The sequence below is a fragment of the Bicyclus anynana genome, chromosome 7 (assembly GCF_947172395.1).
Source record: "Bicyclus anynana chromosome 7, ilBicAnyn1.1, whole genome shotgun sequence".
Classification (NCBI taxonomy): Eukaryota; Metazoa; Arthropoda; class Insecta; order Lepidoptera; family Nymphalidae; genus Bicyclus; species Bicyclus anynana.
The window spans coordinates 12,295,454-12,311,164 of record NC_069089.1 but is presented as its reverse complement, the minus strand read 5'-3'; the positions used below and the strand labels follow the sequence as shown (position 1 = coordinate 12,311,164).

The following is a 15,711-nucleotide window of genomic DNA, read 5'->3' as shown; positions in this document are numbered from 1 at the left end:
TCAAAATTCGCACTTTTATGATTTTAGGCGTTCCCATACATATATTATATTTAACCTGGTACAATGGTACAAAACTAAAAATGTCAGTGATATTTATATTTACTAGCGGACCTCTAGCTGTTTCAAACGTGAAGTTTCCATTTCTTTGGGAATACGGAGATAATATATAGTTTTTATTACTCGATGTTAAAGTAGCTTTCCATTTATGAAAGATATTTTAAAATCGATTAAAACGGCTTAGCCGTGAATGCGTAACAAATAAACAAATTCACTTTGGCATTCTTTTCTACTGAACTCCCCACATTTCGACACCCTTATCTAGTTCGCGCTCAGACAATATGGGTATAAATAGTTTATGTAACTCGCTGATAATGTAGCTTTTCGTTAATGAAAAATGTTTTAAAATCAGTTTCGAGGTTTAGCTGTGAAAGCACAAACAATGTCACTTTATAAAAAAGTTTATTTTTTAGTAAAAGAGGCAGTATGAATTTTGGTCGTAGAAAGATTTCTGTTAAATAACGATAAAGTTAACAATAATATACACATCTATCCATTCACATCCAATTTTTACCAATTTTTTTAGAGTGTGGAGTAAATGAAGTACCAACATCATGTGTTGAAGCCGTTTGTGAACGTAGAAATTGCAGTGACCTTGACAAACCTTTCATATGTATAGACCCGAGTGAATGCACAAATGGGTGTCTCTGTAAAGAGGGATATTTAAGGAATGATAAAGGAGTTTGCGTTCCAGTTGATCAGTGTACAAGTGAGTATGTCATAATGTAGATAGAGGATCGAAAACGTCTTTATAACTTAAGTGTGCGATTGAAAATGTATGAAAAAAATCTACCTAATAGTTTTATGAATTTACGTATTGTAAGTACCTACCTAGTCGTTAAACAGTTTGGAAATCAATTATAAAGAAACACTAAAAAGGCATATTTTAGTCTAAATGTGTGACTGCACCAATCAAATTAACTTCATCATTAACAACCCATATTCGGCTCACTGTTGAACAAGACCTTTCTCATAATGAAAGGGGTTATGCTAATAGTCCACTACGCTGGCCCAATGCGGATTGGCAAACTTCACATTTAATTGAGATAATTCTCAGGTTTCCTCCCGATGTTTTATTTCACCGTTTGAAGCACATGATATTTAATTTCTTAAGATAAACATACTTATCTGAAAAGTTGGAGGTGCATGCCCCGGACAAGATTCGATCCTTCCTACGCTATCCAAATCGAAGACAGAGGTTATGTTCACTGGGCTATCATGACTTTTATTCTCCAAAACGTTTTAAGTTTTATCTTATTAAGGGTTCATTTATACGAGCAGCAACTGCTAGAAGTTGCTTCTCGTGTAAATTAACACTAAGAGTAACTAAAATGGGCCTTTTTTTATTGAGATCGGATATAAGAAAGAAGACAAATAAAACTGAGTAGGTAATCTCCAAAGCTTACTGAGTTTTATTTTTAATAACTAGCTGACGCCGCGCGGTTTCATCCGCGTGATTCCCGTTCCCGTAGGAATACGGGGATAATAGCCTTTAGCCTTCCTCGATAAATGGGCTATCTAACACTGAAAGAATTTTTCAAATCGGATCAGTAGTTCCTGAGATTAGTGCGTTCAATCAAACAAACAAACTCTTCAGCTTTATAATATTAGTATAGATAGTAACTAAAATAGTCCTTATTGCATTGAGATCGGACTTAAGCAAAAATATTCATAAACAATTTAATTACACGTAGACAAAAAGACCTATATTATTTAATAAAAAGTCTAAAAGACTACAGTCTTAAAGATTTGATTGTCTTCTATATGTCCTTCACAAGAATTTGTGTTGCCAAATTAAACTTCAAAATCAAATCAAAATCAAAAATTCATTTATTTCAAGTAGGCTCAGTATACAAGCACTTTTGATACGTCAGTTAACTATTTGTAAAGATTCTACCACCGGTTCGGAAGGCAGATTCATCTACTAGACTAGATATCAAATTTCCCTAGAAACTCCTGAACCCGTTATTTGTGGCCCTAACGAAGTGTCTACAGACTGTGTTAATGGCGGCTGCGGTATATGGTATTGTTCGCAAACACAAGAGATTTGTAACTTAATGCTAGACGACGAGTGTAAACCCGGATGTCTGTGCAAGGAGGGAATGCTGAGGGCAGAAAATGGAACTTGCATCCCTACGGAACAATGTCCTCGTAAGAGTTCCTAATTATTTTAACCATTGAACTTTATTCTTTGTATCTTAATTAACTCATCTCTCTAATCTCTCCTATTGAATCTAATATAATATTCATATTTTACACATAGAGTCTAGCGTTGTTCTTCTTCTTTCCTGGGCCTTTTTCGCACTTTGCGTTTGCCTTTGTGCGCCGGTTCCAAGGCCTGTAGCCAAGTGGCACGTCGATTTTCTTTCTACAAAAGCTAACGCTGCGAAAACTAGAAAAAAATATGGGAATGACAGATCCGATCGACAACTTGATCACGTGACATGTCGATATCAAAAGTCATTCCTATACATTTTTTCGAAGCGTTTGCGATCGTAGAAAGAAAATCAACTTGGCTACAGGTCCATTGTTGTTGTGCGACGTCTAAATAAGTGGACCTATTACATCAAGCTGATAACAGGGATTTGCGTACGGCTCAAGAACATGGTGTTTGGAAATCCTTACATGATATCCTGCAGTGGCCATTCATCCATGTCCCGTAATTAATGGATAAAACGCCATAGAATCATAACGAAAATATAGAATCTTACATTCATTCGAGTGGAAAATTTAACCCAAGAACACCGTCAAAACCAAATCATTACCAGTATCGCCAGGGAAATCGTGAATGTGTTCCGAGGCACGTACTAATGGTGTATAAGCTATCATGCATTAGAACCTTCAGTCTTACAACGTTACAAAGCATCATCCATAACAATGAAGTAATCGCTTATCATTTGTATGGACATGCGCTTCAACGTACTCTTGCATTCGCCAGTCTGAGGCATACTCTAATATGTCATATTCCTGTATTTCCTGATATATACTTAGTGAGATTCTAGATTCTGGAAGCGCTCATAATATGCCCTACTAAGTCTTTTTTTTATTCAATGCCACTTTATCCCTTGACTGCGAGATCTCGTCTGATGTTATGTGACGAGTCTAATAAGGCAGAGAGCTTACTTGAAAGAGGTACAAGATTATTCTACCCTTACTTCTCCCGTACCCACATTTCTACGTGGCGTCGTACCGGGACATTTAATAGTTTGGCGGTATGTTGCCGGTAGGGTAGTAACTACCCGCGGTCGATGCCTATCACAAGACCTGCAGGGTTATTATGTATATTTGGGTGTACCCATTCAAATAATGAGTCACTAATATCGTATTTAATCGTTTTTGTGGATCGTAAAATACTTTCTGAAAAAAGTATTTTACTCAGTGACTCATTACTTGAATGGTATCGAACCCAGTGTCATCAAAAAAAAAAACAATCAGAAGTATAAAAAGTAATTATAAGTATAGACATAATACTCGTAACCTTCAACAGCTAAATGCAACGGCCCATATGAATACTTCTCCTGTGGCAGCCCTTGCGACAACTTATGTGCTACATTGAGCACACAGAACCAAACGAATTGTCCAATCAAAAACAAAAAATGCAATCCAAAATGCTACTGCCAACAAGGATACGCTCGTGATGAAAACAATATATGTATACCTATTAAAAACTGTCCTCAACGTAAGTTATCTATACCATGTTTTCTGTGTGTACTAATAAATGCAAAAGTAAGTCTATCTGTCTGTTACCTTTTCACGGCTAAACCTTGGAGCTTTATTGTGCTACATTTTGACCCTAAAATAAAAATAGAAGGGGGTGAAATAGGTGTTGAAATTTTGTATGGAAAGTCCTTCATTTTTAGAGTTACAGTTTTAAAAATTTGTTCATAAATCATTAAAAAATACAAACTATGATGTGATTCAAGAATTTTTAAAATTCAACCTAAAGTGGTGAAATAGGGGTTAAAAATTTACATTGATTTCCACGCGGATGAAGTCGCGGGCGTCCGCTAGTTATGATATACTTTAAATTTTTAGGTAAATGGAGAGTCATTTTGTTTTTGCATTTCGTTTGATCCTCCAAGGCTATTTCCTAGATTTTCAAAGTATCGTTAGTGGTAGTAAAGTAAAATAAAAATAGTTGTAAAATAGTAAGTTGTATAATATACTTATATCAATTTTTATCAGTATATATTATAAATTATACAATTCATACTTATAATTAAATGTTTAAACGAGTTTGTTTGATTGTATGTTGCGCTTTCACGGCTAAACCTATTTGAAAAATTCTTTCACCGATGGAAAGCTGCATTATCAACGAAAAATTTATCCCAAGGCAACGGAAACTAGCCAGCCAATAGTAAATAGTTTTAAATCTTTACCTTTATAACCTACCAGGTAAATAATATGTATGTTCAAGACGTCGCTGCTATTTTGTCGAATATCTTATAAAAATACCTTTTACAGTTGTGCCAGTCACGTTTTATGAGGAAAAACACTTACATAAATTAAAAAAAAAACCTTATCTATTGCTGTTTTTCTAGAATGTGGAATAAATGAAGTATTCGACACTTGTATAGCAACATGTCCACCTCGGCGATGTGATGTCGATGAAACTCTAATAGATTGTGTCCCGCCGCCACAACCTGGAGACCCTGAGTGCCAATCTGGTTGCCGATGCGCTGATAATTTCTTTAGAAATTATGATAATATTTGCGTCCCTAGAAGTGAATGCCGTAGGTTTTATTTATTATTCGCTTACAAAAATACTAATATCAAATGAACTTTTATTCAAAAACATGGATTGAAATTTTAGCCTAAAGTTTCTTCAAAGTAAAGTGAACCTAATCACTACTGGCTAAAGTTCACTTTGGCTGGTGGGAGGCTTCAGCCGTGGCTAGTACCACCCTACCGACAAAGACGTACCGCCAAGCGATTTAGCGTTCCGGTACGATGTCGTGTAGAAACCGAAAGGAGTGTGGATTTTCATCCTCCTCCTAACAAGTTAGCCCGCTTCCATCTTAGGCTGCATCATCACATAACATCAGGTGAGATTGTAGTCAAGGGCTAACTTGTAAAGAATAAAAAAAAACCTTGATGAAATTTGAGGTTTAAATCCATGTTTATAAATAAGGCCGAATGATTAAAATATTAAATAATAACGCACGCTTGCAACTTCTTCTGCACATAATTTTTTTGAAATAACAGCATGTAACAAACTGTATAATTTTATAGCATTTTGTTAAATACAAACGTCGTTATCAACCCATATTCGGCTCACTTCTGAGCTGGAGTCTCTTCTTAGAATGGCCATGGAATGGTTAGGCCAATAGTCTTTTCTCACGATGATTTCTTTCACCGCTTGAGACACGTGTTATTTAATGTTCTTAAAATGCACACAACCGGACCGGATTCGAACTCACCACCCTCCTGAATTATAGGCAGAGGTCATATCCACTGGGCTATCACGTACAAACGTAAATACAAACGTATAAAGTGATATATAAAAGATTTTTTAATATGTAGCTCCTTTGGGATTTAGATATACACACAATAAAAAATTTAATTACCTTATGATTAATTATGATATCAATGATATGAATGAGTAAGATTTTATGATATCAGCAGAAAATATACATTTTTTTATTTTTTTGTTTAAGCTCCCACATGCGGTGTTAACGAAGTTTACGATCCTAAGATACGACCATGTCCACCTCAAAGTTGCGATATCGATCCAAGATTGGTTTTGTGTCCAAGAAATCAAACAACTGCACCTGGCTGCCGGTGCATCGATAACCATTTTAGAAATAGAGAAGGCGTTTGCGTTCCCAGAGACCAATGCGGTATGTTGACGTAGTTTAGTTTTTTTTTTGTATTCATTTAAAATTTGGTCTACTTTCTTTCGGATAGCGCCTTTGTTTTTGTAACGCCTTCAGCGGACTCCGAATGAGAAAATACTACTTATACTACAGCTTTATGAACATCAAGCGAGTCAGCGGCATCAGCGGCTCAGTATCGTGATGTTTGGAAGTCCCTACAAAAGGCCTATGTCCTGCAGTGGACGTCCAACGGCTGATATGATGATGATGATGATGATCACCAACAAAGAAATTAGAAATGAAGGTAGGAAACGCATGTCATTTCATAACTTATTTATTTTAAATGATGTATGGTTTGTTTATAAAATGTTATATTAAATATATTAACCATATCTAACTGTTCTAAACTTATCAATCAAATTTATGTTCATGAATTAAAGAACAAGTTAATTAAAATTATTATAAGTTGTGAAATGACTAGCGAATTATACCCTCATTTTTAATTTGTTTGTTAGTAAACAGTACTCATCAAGAAAGGCTGTAGTATAAGTACTTTTTTGTCTCTTATTCTCTTATTTTAAAGAATAATCGGATTCTTGAGTTTAGACCAATCCAGGCAACCCCAAATGGTTGGCGTACTTATGATAAATTTCGACTTTGTAAGTTCATTCGTCAGTCACTGTTTGACGAGTCATGTACTCGTACTGAATAAGTTTGTATATTAACAAAAATCAAAGACACCCTAAATTATTCTTACAAAAAATATAGGAAGAGTTTGGGAGTAAGAACAATTAAACTAACGAACTTAATGCAAAAAAAATGTAAGTTGTAAGCACACAATTTTGTTATTTTAACTGATAACTAAAAAAACAATTAACCGTATTTATTATTTTTTGTAGAAAAATGTCCAGTGAATGAAAGGCCTACATCATGTATTCAGGCCAGATGTGAACGTAGAGATTGTTCTGATCTCGGAAAGTCAGTTTTATGCGTCAGGATAGACCCTAGATTCTGTACCGAAGGATGTCTTTGCGAGGACGGATTTTTAAGAGCTGAAAACGGAACTTGTATACCAATCAATCAATGTCCGGGTAAGTTAACGATTTTACACAGTTCAACTAAAGTATATACTATGTACATATACAAAATACAAGTAAATAAAAAATGCTTTTCTCCAATAATTAACATTTATGTCATTCAACGTTGATGAGAAACTAAATCTCCACTTTATTTCTTTGCTCTAAGAAAAAAATTGGCATAAATCTCAAAGGAATCGCTTAAAACTTTAAAAATATTTACGGAAATTATATGTAGTACGAAGGTCAACTAGTTTATAACGACTTATCCACGCCGTGTCTACCTCAAACGGACAAAAAACGTTTAGACACACAAGCAATTTGGTATGGCATGCTATTTGATATGTTTCAATCTTAATTTTGAATCTGATTTTAACAAAACTTACAGACATACTTGACTTTACAAAAGTGTGTACTGTAGAGGCTTACTAGACATTAGTAAAGAACATTAAATGATTTGTTGCTGTATTGTTTCCAGAGGCAAAATGTGGGGAGAATGAAGTATTCGATAGATGTCCACCAACATGTCCAGGTGAACAATGTGGCGTAGATCCAGCCGTAGTCTTGTGTTTGCCTAACCCAGAGCCTGGTGATCCAAACTGTCAACCAAAATGCAGGTGTTCTGATGGGTATTTGAGAAATACAGAAGGGAAATGTATTCCTAAAGATGAATGTCGTAAGTAGCTGTATATGTTTGTCAAGATTATATTGAACTTTGAAAACATACACCGTATCGCAATACTATTATAGTAGAATCGTCTCTGGAATCCCATGTTCCGCAAAAACTGTGTATGTTTTCAAACTAGAAGACTTAAAAAACTCAATTAGGTATTGTAAGGTCCTATAAGAGACTCGTTACTATAAGAGAAGCTAAACACTGGCTCATCTCTACACTGGTAAGGCAAGCAGACCGTGCACGACCACTCAGGTCGAACGCCGGTGACAGACTGACTCATTGGTCATTTTTCCAATGTATTATACTACTCTATGGTCATTGCCCCCACTACCAATGTACATGAGATAGTGTATGTAGTATTGTAGGTATCTATTTAGTATACACAAACACTACAGGTATAAATTGTACATACATAAAAAACATAATTTTAGTTTTAGCTTTTACATCTTCTTGTTTATTTGTCCTAAAATTCTTTGTTTTATGTAATTTACATGCGTAAGGGTATCACATCACTGACATGAAATACTCGTAGTATACAGAATCATTTCGTGCGCTTCCGAAGAATTTGTTTTATATTATCTTTTGCGAATAACTCAAAAGATAGGTTATACTTACGTTGTTTATTGAGATCATTTTCAACTTCAGTTTATTTACATTACTTTATGTTTCAACTCAAATTACTGTTATACGCGAAGTTTATATTTGCAATTTTATTAATTTGGTCATTAAGTAAGTAAAAAACTTTGGAAATTTTCAGCTCCTGTCTGTGGAATTAACGAAGTATACGACACATGTATAGCGCCATGCCCAGCTCGCAGATGCGATGTTGATGATAGACTTGTCAGATGTAGGAGCCCACCGCAACCAGGCGATCCTAATTGCCAAGCTGGTTGCCGATGCGCCGATAATTTCTTTAGAAATGACCAAAATGTCTGTGTGCCCAGAAATGAATGCCGTAAGTCATTATTCTATACGTGCGGTGCTTAGCCGGTGTTGTCTTAATTTAAGCCATTTCTGACAGGACCACATGAAACAACACTGTCTGCAAAATCTAAATCTATAAGATATTCTCATATGGCTTGAATTAATACATCACCGGCTTAGCACCGCCTTCATACTGATCAGCAGGTAGAACATATTATGATGTTATTTTTCACTTTTTAGTTTAGTGGGTACGTTTTTAGGTTTTGAAGTCGGTTGTATTTTTTTTATTAAAATTTTTTGTCTTATATTTATTTAGTTACTTGGATATAACTAAAATAGTCGGCATATTTTACTTAACATTTTTACTTATCCCTTATAAAAGTCGGTATAATTTTCTATACTACTTACTATTTAAATCACTTTTTTCCTACGTTTGAACTCACTTGGAGCAACAGAAAATAATTAAAGAAAATTATTTTTAGCCAAACACATTTTTTGGGAATTAATTTCTTTAAGAAGTTGTATCTAGATTTAAATTACTTAATTCGTTTATCGTAATGATTCTTTTATTTAGCCGGACAACAAAATATTACTTGTGGACCTGACGAAGTATATAGCAATTGTGTAAACGGTGGTTGCGGTAGATGGAATTGCTCTCAACCTGGCAAAGTTTGCATCAAATTGGCTAAAGGAGCTTGCAGAGAAGGTTGTCACTGTAAAGACGGTCTGTTACGGAATGATGAAGGAATTTGTATTCCTACTGATCAATGCCCAAGTACGAAATTTTTATGTTAATACAACTGTAGATATAACTCTGACGTCAGTTTAAATTTCAAGATTTTTGAAATCAAAGTTAAGCAGCATCAGTTGATACTGATGCTGCTTAACCTAATAATATTATATCCTACTAATATTATAAACGAGAAAGTTTGTATGGATGTATGTTTGTTTGGATGTTTGTTACTCATTAACACCGCTACTACTGAAGCGATTTGGCTAAAATTTGAAATGGAAATAGTTTTTATTCTGAATTAACACATAGGCTACTTTTTATCCCAAAAAATCCATGGATTCCCAAAATTTTGAAAACCTGATGATTTTGATGGTATAAATGTTTGTTACTCTTCCACGCCTCGGCTACTGAATCGAATGACCTACAATTTGAAGTAGAGATAGAATATAGTCTGAATTAACACATAGGCTACTTTTTATCCCGGAAAAATACATGGTTCCTGAGAGATTTTTAAAAAACTAAATTTCTCGCGGACGAAGTTGCGGGCGTCCGCTAGTATTTTAATAATAGCAATTAGCTCTTCGTAATATTTTATATTAAGTTATTGTTTATGCTATATGTGTTCTTGTTTCTTTTACAGTCAATTGTTTTGGTGCAAACGAAGTAAGAGGCTGCCATCGTACCTGCCCCCCTCAAACATGTGAATTCATTGGTAAAAGAATATTTTGTCCCCTTCAAAGCAAAGAATGCAAGCCGGAATGCCGTTGCAAAGAAGGCTTCTACAGGAATAAAATTAATCAATGCATATCTAAAGAAGAATGTTGTAAGTATATATTATTTATTACAATATTTTGGATTTTTGAAGCTAAATGAGCATCGATTTTATCTCACACTAAAATAAGCACTTGACCAAAGACATAAGGCAGAGAATACCAGTCTAATAAAAATAATTGACACCAACCTAAAAAGACTCATTTTGTAGTTTCACCCGCGTGGTTCCCATTCCCGTAAGAATTTTAGGATAATATATACCTTCCTAATATAACCTTCCTTGACAAATGGGCTAAAAGAATTTTTCAAAATCGGACCAGTAGCAAACAAACAAACTAACTCTTCAGTTTTTCAATATTAATAGATAATAATAACATGTACGAGTATTATTACAGTAAAATGTAAACGCCCTAATGAGTTCTTCACGTGTGGAGGAGCATGTGACAACGTCTGTGCTACGTTGGCGACACAGAACCGAACCAACTGCCCTATTAAAAACATTAAATGCAATCCGAAGTGCTACTGTGTAGATGGATACGCTCGCGACAGCAACGAAACTTGCGTACCTATATCTGAGTGTCCACGTAAGTAAAACTTGTTGGTCAATTGATTTCTATCGTTCGTTATCAACCCATATTCGACTCACTGCTGAGCTCGAGTCTCCTCTCAGAATGAGAGGGGTTAGAAAGAAGAAGAAGAAAGAAAAAGAAAGAAAAACATTTATTTAAAAAATTGTGCCATACACCACAATGCCTAAGTAAGCACTATTGTTGTGTCTGATGCTTCAACCACCTGATCAATTGAAAATCAAAACTAAAGTAGTTGAAGCATCAAAAACCACTTCGTCATGTTTGGCACAACCTTACCGGGTTAGGCCTTAGTCCACCACGCTGGCCCAATGCGGATTGGCAGACTTCACACACGCAGAGAATTAAGAATATTCTCTGGTATGCAGGTTTCCTCACGATGTTTTCCTTCCCCGTTTAAGATACGTGATATTTAATTTCTTAAAATGCACACAACTGAAAAGTTGGTGCATGCCCCGAACCGGATTCGAACCCACACCCTCCGGAATCGGAGGCAGAGGTTATATCCACTTGGCTATCACAGCTATTGATTTTTATATTCCAATATAATTCCATTCAGTATTGTTATAATTTGAAGGGCAACCAATGCAAATTACCGTCAATCAAGAATAAAGAATCAAGGCATTAGTGTTAAAATATGTAGGTAGGTGCTTGTATTGACTGCCAGGCGTCACTCAACTCGCAACCATAGTTAGAAGAAGAGTAATTTTTTTTTTACAAAACAGCATTGATAAGCAATTTTATTTCAGTTTTATTTTTAAAAGTGCAAATACTGAATTTTTAGTTCTACTTCTCGGTAGAATCTGCTCTCTGTATCAGTGTTAGAAACAATATGTACTAACAAATTTTACCGAATCATTTCTCGGCTAGTTGCCTCGACTGGTGACAGAAGGGCTGGCTCATTTTTTGCGCAAAGGATCAGCCTGGCTGTCCAGCGCGGAAAAGCAGCCAGTATTCTTGCCACCATTCCACGTGGGATTTGTATAGTTATTAGGATAAGTTAGCTTATGTTCCTTAATGTTTATTTTCTTTTTAGATTCTTTCTTTGTTTTATTTATGTCTCTTTTGCATTTTTGTTTAATTTTTTCTTTTTTATTTCAACGACTTTTCAGCGTCCTGTGGAGTCAACGAAGTCTACGACGTTTGCCCGGCTACATGCCCACCAAAAACTTGTGACGCTTTGGGTAGAGCTTACAAATGCAAAGCTCCTCCAAAACCTGGTGATGCAGAATGTAAGCCTGGTTGCCGCTGTGCTGATGGTTATTACAGAAATACAGATGGTGTTTGTGTACTGGAAAATGAATGCCGTAAGTTATACAGCTTTATGTTTGTACGAATATCTATACTCTCTTACAAAATACGTTCTTAGCGGACGTCTAATACTGTAGGCTACCTCACTGCCAAATTTTACCTTTGTACTTCAAGCAGTTTTCGAGATTTCGTGAAGTGACCTTCCGCGTTTATATACGCGTATTTCGATAAAAAAATATAGATAAATAAAAAATTGTTGTCGAATGTCTGTACGCGAATCACCTTAGAAGGGACGCACAGATATTCATATATTTTTCCTGCAATTGAGAATCTTAACTTGGTTTTTTAATTGAAACTGTCATTGAATTTAAGTTTTTTTTTTATTTTTATTATACAACATACACACGTCCTACTCACACTAATATTATAAAGGTGAAAGTTTGTGTGAAAGTGTAAGAATGTTTGTTTCTCTTTTACGCTGCAGCTACTGAAGCGATTTGGAATGGAAATAGGTTTTTACTCTCGATTAACACATAGGCTACTTTTCATCCTGAAAATATCTATGGTTCCCGCGGGATTTGTGAGAAACTGAATTCCACGCGGACGAAGTCGCGGGCGTCCGCTAGTAATTAATAATACCCCAAAAATACTTACATACCCCAAAAATACTTACATACAAATACTACTTTTACCTATGTATTTTTGCACATTCTGTAGAATAATTAAATCACTCGCAACTAAACGAACTTTGCTCTTGTTTAACAAATAACTATTAAATAGATCATTTATTAATATTACTTTACAGTTACTTGCAATGGTCAAAATGAAGAACAAGGATGTAAAAGTACGTGTCCACCACAAACATGTGATGCCATTGGGAAAACATACCATTGCCCGCTACAGCCTGCAGTTTGCATACCCGAGTGTCGCTGCAAGAAAGGGTTTTTCAGAAACGCAATCGGCACTTGCATATCGAAAGAGGATTGTTGTAAGTATTTTACCATAATATTATAAATAACGACAGAATTAATTAAAAAAAACACTAGCGGACGCCCTCGACTTCATCTGCGTGGAACTCGATGTAAACTTTCAATTACTCCTACCCTACTTCTAACCTATCCTACCCGTTAAAAAAATAATTAGCCAAATTGGTCCAGGTGTTGTTGAGTTATGCGCTTCCCAACGAATTTTGCGATTCATTTTTATATTATAGATTATGATTTTTTTTATCCTTATGTTGTGCGTTCATGAACTACATAAATTTAAACTGTATCTTTGAAATAAACCACAAATTTATTTTAATTTTATTTAACGCTCAACTCAACAAATGAGTTTAATTCGATTTCCTACAGATTGATATTTCCTACAGTAGTTTCCATAAACCACAATATAAAGCTATATAACAGTGTCATATAGGAACTATCAACTATACACTACGATATTATAATACTCTAAGGAGGCCAAATTGTAAGCCAATACACACATACGATGTCCTTATGATTTGTTTATCAGTTATTATAAAACATTTAATTAATATAATACACAAATTATTGACTCACTTATTACAATTTAACATATTTAACACATTAAAAAAAGAAATAACATTATTAATTCCATTTTTTACAGTAAAATGCAGAGGCCCTAATGAATATTTCTCCTGTGGTGGAGCATGCGATAATGTCTGTGAAAATTTGGCTTTACAAAACCAAACTAATTGCCCCATTGTCAACATTGTATGCAACAGGAAGTGCTATTGCTTAGAAGGGTACGCTCGCGATTCTAACATGACTTGCATACCTATATCGGAGTGTCCGCGTAAGTAAAATTTGCTGATTATTTTTTAGAAAGTGTTGACTAACTTATAAAATTAAACTAATTGGACGAAAATTCCCTAATTCTAATTAAAGTTTATTAAATCGTTTTTTAGAGTACGAAAATTAATCACGCCTACAAGGTGTCATATAAACTTGAAAAAAAAAATCTTTGTACCCTACATGTAGATACATTGTACAGTTAGGAAGAATTTTTTCTCGCCTAACTTACAGTATGGGATCATTGAGTAGATCTAAAAAAATATTGTGGAATTTTGTTATTTAGTGGAAATTTTATTGGTCTATCTAACAAAATCCGCCATTCTTTTTTTTTATTTTAACCATATTTTAGCGTCCTGTGGAGTCAACGAAGTCTACGACGTTTGCCCCGCTACATGCCCACCGAAAACTTGTGACGCTTTGGGTAGAGCTTACAAATGTAAAGCTCCTCCAAAACCTGGTGATCCAGAATGTAAGCCAGGTTGCCGCTGTGCTGATGGTTATTACAGGAATAAACAAGGTGTTTGTGTACCGGAAAATGAATGCCGTAAGTTGTACAGTTCAACAGTAATATATCTTAGTTTATGTATATACTTATTGTTAGTGTTATTTCTGATATATTTAATATTATTTACTTTTATTATTTATGTATACGATTCCTCACTTTTTTGTTGTACATATCGATTTCTTTTGTTTAAAATCTCTCCTATCCCACTGCCTTTACATTTGTGTGTGACTAATATTGGTACTAAATAAATAAAAAAAAGGAAAAAAGGTCGAATGTTGTCCATTATTTCGGAGGGGGACAGATATTTTTTCTTTATGTGGGAAATCGCATTCTATGTGATAATTAATGTTTCACCATTGAATTATTGATTACTTTATCAACGACAATGATAATTGATCGGAACTTACTACTCTCCGAGGCTTTGGGATGTAGCGCCACCCACTTCTCCACTCCGGGTTGAGAATGAACAAGATTTAATTAATATGAATATCTTTAGTTTTTTATATTTAGTACATTAAGTCGATATGATTATTTTAAATCATCATCTTCATCATATCAGCCGATGGACGTCTACTGCAGGGCATAGGCTTTTTATAGTTCGATATTCCAAACATCACGATCTTTAGCTGCCTGTATCCAGCGAATTCTCGAGGTCTACTACCATACGCAGTTGATGCCCCTTAGACGCGTAGTCAGTCCACTTTGCACGGGGTCGACCAACACTGCGTTTTCTAGTGCGGGGTCGCCATTTCAGCTTGACCTTGGAACCCAAACGTCCATCGGCACTTAGAACTACGTGCCCCTACTTCATATATATATATTTGTATATTGCTACTTCAGCTTCTTTTTTTTTATTATTCTTATTCTTTACAAGTTAGCCCTTGACTACAATCTCACCTGATGGTAAGTGATGATGCAGTCTAAGATGGAAGCGGGCTAACTTGTTAGGAGGATGAAAATCCACACCCCTTTCGGTTTCTACACAGCATCGTACCGGAACGCTAAATTGCTTGGCGGTACGTCTTTGCCGGTAGGGTGGTAACTACCCACGGCTGAAGCCTTCCACCAGCCAGACCTGGACAAATTAAGAAAATCTCAATCTGTCCAGCCGGGGATCGAACCCAGGACCTCCGTTTTGTAAATCCACCGCGCATACCACTGCGCCACGGAGGCCGTCAAGCTTCGCTACTCATTGAGCTATTATTATTTTTATTAAATCATATTATTTTTCAGTTACCTGCTACGGCCAAAATGAAGAAAGAGGATGTAAAAGTACGTGCCCACCAGAAACTTGTGAGGCTATTGGGAAAAGATATCCGTGTCCGCTACAGCCTGCAGTTTCCACACCCGCGTGTCGTTGCAAGAAAGGTTATTACAGAAACGTAAAAGGCGTATGCATATCTAAAGAGAATTGTTGTAAGTATATTGTCTCATAATTACATTTTTTATAAATCACCGATTACTTTAATTAACTTATGAATTTCAACTTATGAAAGAAAAT

General features: G+C 35.3%; 1 protein-coding gene across 1 annotated transcript in view; it reads left to right on the top strand.

The window, feature by feature from the left end:
- Nucleotides 1-15,711, top strand: part of LOC112055567 (zonadhesin) — a 53,921-nt gene that overhangs the window by 15,468 nt on the left and 22,742 nt on the right. The window contains exons 10-25 of the mRNA XM_052882663.1: nt 584-766; nt 2,008-2,208; nt 3,545-3,736; nt 4,599-4,790; nt 5,715-5,897; nt 6,773-6,964; nt 7,428-7,625; nt 8,383-8,580; nt 9,124-9,324; nt 9,923-10,105; nt 10,449-10,637; nt 11,753-11,947; nt 12,697-12,879; nt 13,518-13,706; nt 14,055-14,249; nt 15,444-15,626. Coding sequence (XP_052738623.1) covers nt 584-766; nt 2,008-2,208; nt 3,545-3,736; nt 4,599-4,790; nt 5,715-5,897; nt 6,773-6,964; nt 7,428-7,625; nt 8,383-8,580; nt 9,124-9,324; nt 9,923-10,105; nt 10,449-10,637; nt 11,753-11,947; nt 12,697-12,879; nt 13,518-13,706; nt 14,055-14,249; nt 15,444-15,626 — 3,057 coding nt within the window. The remainder of the gene's footprint in view (nt 1-583; nt 767-2,007; nt 2,209-3,544; nt 3,737-4,598; nt 4,791-5,714; nt 5,898-6,772; nt 6,965-7,427; nt 7,626-8,382; nt 8,581-9,123; nt 9,325-9,922; nt 10,106-10,448; nt 10,638-11,752; nt 11,948-12,696; nt 12,880-13,517; nt 13,707-14,054; nt 14,250-15,443; nt 15,627-15,711) is intronic.